A 7604-nucleotide genomic window follows, 5' to 3' on the forward strand; every position below is an offset into this window, starting at 1 on the left:
AAACTGGACTCTAATTATTATGAACACGTCTTGTAATGTCCTAACCATGAGTTGTCTCCACAGCAGCTAAAGTCAGTAATGTATTGGTGAAGCTTTGGACGTCTAGGACACAAATACAGCAGTGAAAGAGGATCGATACCTCCAGAGAGCACTGGCACACTAAAAGCGTAACAAGAGTGTTTCCTGTCGGCAGAAATGACGGCCTCGACCCGAGTCGCCAGAGCAGTTTTAGTGGATGAGTTGGCTCGGCTGATCTGCAGCGGATGTTTTGAGCCGAAAGAAGAACCCGGACTCCAGAGTCCGGTGCGTCGCGTGAAGAGAAGGCGGCGAAAAGCAGAATAGAAACTGGAAACAAGAAGAACTCGAGCATGAGGAGCTCGCTCAGGCGCTCCACCTCATGGTGCTGCTGAGTTAAACAAAAGCTCATTTCAACATTTAGGTACAAACCTGTTAATATCACCCTCAAGTGGTACATCTATTCAAGGACTGAGTGCTGAGTGACTCATAAAAGTCAAATTATCCATTAGACAGCAGTTACAATTTTCGTCTACAATAGTTAGGACAGCTATAGTTACTCGGCAGGATAAAAATGAAATATTTAACAAATATCACTTAAAAAAAAGACTGAAGGGATACCCAACAACACAGTATGGATGTTTAACATTTCCAATTAAAAAACAAACAAAAAAAATTTAATTCCTTTAAGTATTTGGGTTTTAAAGGAGTCAATGATCTAGTGTTTTGCACATACAAAAAACAGATCAAATTTAAAACAAATGTGCATCATCACCACCACCTCCTATTAATCATCTCTGGACAAACAAATACACCTTGCGACGATCTGGAGGGGTTTTAGCATCTCTGGTTCATTCATTCATTCATTCATTCATTCATTCATTCATTTTCTAATTGCTTGTCCTCTGGAGGACAACGGGGAGTACACCCTGGACAGGTCCCATCAAAAGTCTGTAAAACCACTCCACCTGGGCCTCCTCACACATCTAAACAGATGCAACTCTTCATTTGAATGTTATTTATAATTTGTACTATGATGAGAGTCATAATCTGCAGAATGTCATACGTGTACTTCGGATTTTAAATACCGCCTCTTGTTATATGAACACGCCTTCCACCACCGGCTGCGAGCAAGAGGGTTTCTGATTAAAATCGCTCAATTTCTGTGCAGGAACATGAGGGAGAAATAACCTCAGTCATGTCATCGCCCCTCGGTGCAAACAGACCACACATGCAGCTTTACATGTCTTCAAGTCTCCTTTTTTTTTTTCCTCTCTCCACATGATCACAGCTTATTGATGAGCGGCGGTGACTCCCCATCCCTCTCACCTTCCCCCGGCCCTCCTCCTCCTCCTCCTCCTCCTCCCTGCCTCCTTTCCCCTCCCTCTCTCCCACACGCATGCATACAGACCGACAGGCTACGGCGACCCCCCTCCCCCCCTTCCATCATTTTCCCATCTCTTACTCACTCTCTTCCCTACAACAAACATGGCCGCGAAATCTGATGGTGCACCCATTTCTCTACGAAACGAAATTCCGCCCGAGTGTCCCTCCAGGTCGGACCCGCGGCCTCCGCAGCGCGGTCCCCCCGAGCAGCGCTACTCCCTGTCGGACTGCTGCTGGACGCTGTGCGCCCTTTTGGTCTTCTTCTCGGACGGGGCCTCAGACCTGTGGCTGGCCGCGGACTACTACCTAAGGAGGGACTACTGGTTCTTTGCACTGACTCTCGTCTTTGTCATAGTCCCGTCCGTGGTCGTGCAGGTGCTGAGCTTCCGATGGTTCGCCTACGACTTCGCGGAGACCGTGGACAGCGGCACGGCTGCGGCCGCCGTGGTGGCGGCGTCGGGAGCGCAGGAGAGCGACTTGAGCACCAAGGACAGCGGCGAGCGGGGCGCTGGCCGCACCGCCGCGGCCGAGGTGCTGCCGGGGCCGGGCACCGGGGGAGGAGCCCTGGGCTGCTGCAAAGTCTTCATGTGGCTCTTCCAGGCCATCATTCATATCTTTCAGCTGGCGCAGGTCTGGAGGTAAGCCTGAATACTCATAACCTGACCTGAGAGGAGGACAGGGAGGAGGGAGGATGGGGAGGGCGGGGGGCGCTACACATTCTGCCTCTGCCTTTGTGTGTGTGTGTGTGTGTGTGATGCCCTGTAGTTATGAAAGCTAATCATTCACGGAGGACTGTGCTCAAAATGCCAGAATGTCCTTTTGTATTGTTTGATGTCTCTCTCAGGCTTGGAAAGGAGAATTAGACTCCACCCACTCCACCCACCCTTCAGCCCCTCTAGTGGGCTTCTAGGTCAATCACATCTCAGGAAAATCATCAAGTCACCCACACCAGTTGCCTTATCAAGACAAATTACTAAAAGAAAAAGAAAAATCCCTTTGTCTGAAAGGGTCCATGCATGACGGAGTGGATGGAAGCGGAGTGGTCATAAATGTCTTAAGGGTTGCCTCCTATTTGCAGTGATGTGTCTACATCATTCTTCAGCGTGCTTTCAGCTGGGTTTCCATCCAGTCTCCCGGCAGTTTTTCAAGCCGGGTTCAGACCGAAACAGTTTTAATTACCACGGAGGCTAAAAAACCAATCCGTGCATACATCGGCGTTCCTCTCACATGGATGGCAGTAGGTCTGTAGGTCAGCTACTCAGTCAGTGATGGTGAGTCGGTGCAGCTCAAGCTTAGAGTGCTCTGATAGATGTTGACAGGTTTGAGCTGCTGCCAGCCAGGAGGAGGCTTTCTGTTGAACTGTAGTGGGCGGAGGGTTACACAATACATGCTCGCACTGAAAGAAGGGTTACACTGTGCAGACATGTTGGAATCGAAAGACAAATCTACTGGAATCAGATGCAAATCAATTGTTTGATTTAACGGAACGTCTTCATAATCTCTCTGTCGTTCCCTCTTTGTGGCCTCTCTCTTCCTGCCTCTTTAGACAGCCCTATGGGTAATATATATTGATTCCTTATTTCCTCCTGGAGTCTTCGACTTATGCGTGTGCGAAAGTGTGTCCAGGAGCACATTAAAGTGTTGTGGCGGCACAGAATTACCGGTAATACCATTAAAGCTGGCGTGCATGCCCCATTCATCGTTGGCTGCTCTCAGACCGGCGTGTCTGCACATTAAGAGGATTACCGCCGCGTGTTTCACCCTCAGCTGTTAACTCGGGACTGATCCGTCATTGATACACAGGTTAGTCAGGTGAACCAGGATCAATTTGGGCTGGTCACCAGAATTAAATGTCAGTGCACATGAGATGTGATAGGGGTGTTGTCGCGGACAGAGCGTTCATAGAAGCTGTGTGTCCTCAGCGTGGCTCAGTCTTTGACCCTCACTATTACACATGATGCTCCATTTTCTCGGCGTGTTACATCTCAAAGTGCGCTTTGTGTAGCAGGGACCAGAACAAAACCGGGTTACACAAACTCCCTTGTGGTTCGGTGGGCTTGTTGACATAAGGCTCTTCTGACCCTTCTCCCTGAGGCAATTACTGAGACGTTTATAGCTCCAGTCCTCTGTGGCAACCGCTGATGTTTTTCAAACAGTTAGATGCCCTGTAATGATAGTCGGCATATTTGCATAGCACAAACAAATTTGTGCAGGGATGTGTTTGCACGGCAAACATGCGCGTTCTGCTCTGTGTCTACAAAATGATGTGCGTTAGTTACACAAGGTCATTGCCGAGTGGCAGAGACGGAGTGGGACTGAATATCAGACAAGCTCAGGAGTTCGACGAGGGACTTAGGCCAGCTAACCTTCAGTGTAGAGCTTTTATTTCTGCCATCTTTTCTGTTCCCAGCCCCTCACAACCCCTCAGATTTTCCTGCCCCCCTCCCACACACACACACTCCCATGTCTGCACTGAAATTATCCACAGAGCTGCTTAGTTCAGTTTCTGTCTAATCTGAATCCCAGAAGTGCAAGTAACCAGCTTTTTGGCAACAACTGCCGACTTATTTGAAGCCCAGAAGTTTTTGAAGCATAGTATTTAAAGCCTGATCCCCTACGAAGCCTAAAGCACTGATGAATGTGTGTGACTTTCCTCCTCCTCCTACGCGCAGGTATGTTCACGCCTTGTACCTTGGCGTGCAGAGCCGCTGGCACGCGGACCCGGAGCGACGTCACTACTACTGGCGCATGATGTTTGCGAGCGCTGATATCAGCATGCTGCGTCTGCTGGAGTCCTTCCTGAAGAGCGCCCCTCAGCTGGTGCTGCAGCTCAGCATCATGATCAAGGCCAGTCAGGTGCTGCCCCTCCAGGGTGAGTGCTCGAAAAGACCAATCGTGAACATGTCAGAAATGAATAAGTCACATCGGTCAGTCATGCGTCCGCGTGACGAGTCAAGCCTCAACCTCCGTGGAGTCAGAGGATTGTATTCTCTGTCTGTGATGAATGGATGAGACAGTTTCCCCATAGCTATTTCCATCCCATCTAACTCCTCTTTCTGAATCTCCCTCCTCTTCACCCTCTCTCACAGGGCTTTCAGCTTCTGCCTCACTGATATCGCTCGCCTGGATGATCTCCTCCTATCAGAAGGTCCTGAGGGACTCGCGAGACGATAAGCTACCCATGACCTACAAGGCCGTCGTAGTCCAGATCCTGTGGCACTTGTTCACCATTGGAGCCCGCACCCTGGCCTTCGCCCTGTTCGCCTCCGTGTTCCAGCTCTACTTTGGCATCTTCATCGTGGCGCACTGGTGCATCATGACGTTTTGGATCATCCAAGGCGAAACGGACTTCTGCATGTCCAAGTGGGAGGAGATCATCTACAACATGATGGTGGGCATCGTGTATGTTTTCTGCTGGTTCAGCGTCAGAGAGGGCCGCACCCGCTGCAGGATGCTCATCTACAGCCTGACTGTGTTCGTGGAGAACGTGGCGCTCACCACCGCCTGGTACGTGTACCGCGGCTCTCGTACCTCGGACTTCTACGCAGTCGTCATGGTGTGCGTGGTGGCCAGCAGCTACGCCCTGGGCACGTTCTTCATGTTTGTGTACTACTGTCTGCTGCACCCCGACGGCTCGGTCTCAGGGTGGGGTTACATCGTGGAGAAGGAGGTGCCCGCGGAGTCGCTGGCTTCCCCCGTTTCCAGCCTGCCCCCTGACCTGGTGAGCAGCCCCCCCAGGACTCTTCAGAGAACTAAAGGGTCAGACAGAGAGCAGGGACCCGTGGTAGACGGAGACGTGTTTCAGGTCCGGCCGCCTCGGGGGGCTCAGGCTCCGGTGCCCCACCTCACACCCAGGACAGAGGGGCCGGTCATCCGAATAGACCTGCCCAGGAAGAAGTACCCCGCCTGGGACGCCCACTACATCGACCGCCGGCTGCGCAAAACCATTCTGGTGCTCGAGAGTGCCGCGCCGGTCACGCCAAGGATTCAGTACCGCTGCCTGGGCACACCCAAAGAAGTGATGGAGTACGAGACCACCGTGTGACGTGCTGAAGGCGCTGACTCTCGCTGAGCTGTCTGCTTCAGCTCCTCGCCCGCTCGGCGGCTCTGCCGGGCACGGGACACAAACACGCAGAGGGAAGGGGACTGAGCGTTGTGTCTTTATTTTCTACAAAGGCAAGAATCTGTGATATTGTCTGACGATGGTGCATATTTTGGTTTCTGTATCATTTCTCAGGTCAGGACGTGGTACAGGCAGAAGTAAGCCACAAAGCTCACTGTACAGTGAACGTAGGGAGAAGCACAGGCAGGCTGTTATCAATCAGAGGCACTAAGCCCTCCTCAGTGACGGCGCTTCAGCACATCCTCTCCAGGCGGTCGACGGCAGAGACAAGCCTTCAACATGCATGATTATTTATGGCAGCTAGAGCTGAAGCATCCCTGGTGTGTGGGTGAGGCGTTCAAAGACGGCAGACTTGCACTGTAACTCTACAATAAACACAACACTGGTCGCGACGTTCATAATCATACTTATCCATAGCTACTCACTCATGTTGAAGGGGTCTCTGAAAAGTGCTGCTGCTGCGGGGGCAGTTCAGAAGGCAACATTTGAGTTGAATGTAAAAACAGTTGAAAGTGTGATTATTTGTGACGAGGCTTTTGAACTTTTTCATGCTGTTAGTGGGATTTACAACATTCCTGTGGTATTATATTCGTTTTGTTAGTTTCTTTTTTTTTTTTTACAAAAGCTAGAACAAAAAAAAAGAGATATGTGTGTGTTTACAAGCGATCTGTTACTTTTGAGACATGCTATCACTATCATAACAACGAGATGCACCTCCAGAATGTGTATGCACTGAACAATAGCACACGTCATGATTTCGACTGCATTTACAGGATGTATTCCACGGATAAGACGCTCAGCTGTTGTATTTTCATACTGTATCCACAACACAAGCAACAAGGCCGACGTTTCATTTACATGTAAATTACTGTACAATGGAGAGGAATTTGCAGAGGGACAGCACAGTCTGTAATTGTACTTTATCCATACTTTGTTGTCTGAAAAATGTTTTTTAAAAAAAAAAAATAGCAGCAGACTCCTAACAGAGTAGCTTTGATATTATTGATGGTACAGATATGTAGTACTCTGGGAAAGGCTTTAATTTACCGACCTCTTATTTTCTTAGAATTTCCTCAAAACTGTTCTTGGAAAAAAAAAAAAAAAAAAAAAGAGAGAAGATGTAATTTGGTAAAGAATTTTACCACAAAATATACACAGAGTTCACTGCTGCTAGTTTTATGTTGCAGTTGCTGATTTCCAGAAGAATTTTCTGCTCTATTTAATTCATTCTTCATCCACTAATTGTTGGAAACACCCGGTTTTACATGATCAGCTGACCTGCTTTACACCCACAGAACCAAGTGTGTATTTTAAGTGTAATCAGTGAGAAATTGCATTGAATTGAAGGAAATTCTAAGGACGGCGTGGCGCTGTAAAACGAACCTTTACCATGTGTTTCTTTATCAGGGTTGTTTTCCAGGATGGTCGCAAGAGCAACATTTCCGAAGCGTGCGCTTGTCTGTGTGTGAGCTCACGTACCAGCATGTGTGTAAGCGGGCAGGGGGGGGGTGGGAAAGAGTCCTGCCATGCAGAAAAAAAAGAAAGTGGCTGCGATTATGGTGCTAACTGTTTTGAGTCCATCATGTAACAACCACACGGGGGTACCATCAAAAAACGAGCTTGTTGTGGCAGGGACCTGTTAGTCGGGCGGGGCTGTACCTCAAACACAAAGCTAAACGTTAAAAAGCCTTAAGCTGGTCATGCCAGACTGTTGCTGGTCAGAGCAAGAACAAAAAAAAAAGATTAACAAGAAGGTGATGACAATTTCATTACGTTGGTGTTGCTAAAATAAAGAGCAATGTGTTTACCTTTGCTGTAAGTGCCTTTTTACACACCAGAGACCAGATAGATTAAGAAGTTATATTTGTTTTTTTTTTTTTTTGCATGAACATTATGAAATGTTGCATAAAAGTGAATTTACAACTGGATATTGGTCTTAAAACACAACATATACTGTATGTGTAGAGTTTAAAGTTCCCCCAGATCCACTGATAGATAGATAGATAGATGATAGCTTAGCATGTTAGAGACCATGTTAGCATGCTATACTAAGGCAGGTAAGGTCATTAGTTTCACCCAG

General features: G+C 48.4%; 1 protein-coding gene across 1 annotated transcript; it reads left to right on the top strand.

Moving 5' to 3' along the window:
• Positions 1–245: 245 nt before the first annotated feature.
• xkr7a (XK related 7a) lies at positions 246–7336 on the top strand. The gene is made up of 3 exons (XM_047582215.1): positions 246–2039; positions 4074–4273; positions 4491–7336. The coding sequence occupies exons 1-3, from the start codon at positions 1504–1506 to the stop codon at positions 5444–5446; spliced, it is 1692 nt and encodes a 563-aa protein (XP_047438171.1). The 5' UTR covers positions 246–1503; the 3' UTR covers positions 5447–7336.
• Positions 7337–7604: the final 268 nt, after the last annotated feature.

This window comes from Mugil cephalus, chromosome 1, assembly GCF_022458985.1.
Source record: "Mugil cephalus isolate CIBA_MC_2020 chromosome 1, CIBA_Mcephalus_1.1, whole genome shotgun sequence".
In the NCBI taxonomy this organism is placed as follows: Eukaryota; Metazoa; Chordata; class Actinopteri; order Mugiliformes; family Mugilidae; genus Mugil; species Mugil cephalus.

What these genes read in the sequence shown, in the direction of transcription:
- xkr7a (XM_047582215.1), top strand. Translation starts at nt 1,504, where the DNA reads ATGGCCGCGAAATCTGATGGTGCACCCATTTCTCTACGAAACGAAATT. An exon ending in CAGCTGGCGCAGGTCTGGAG is followed by an intron (nt 2,040 to 4,073) that starts GTAAGCCTGAAT and finishes TCCTACGCGCAG; the next exon opens with GTATGTTCACGCCTTGTACC. An exon ending in TCAGGTGCTGCCCCTCCAGG is followed by an intron (nt 4,274 to 4,490) that starts GTGAGTGCTCGA and finishes CCTCTCTCACAG; the next exon opens with GGCTTTCAGCTTCTGCCTCA.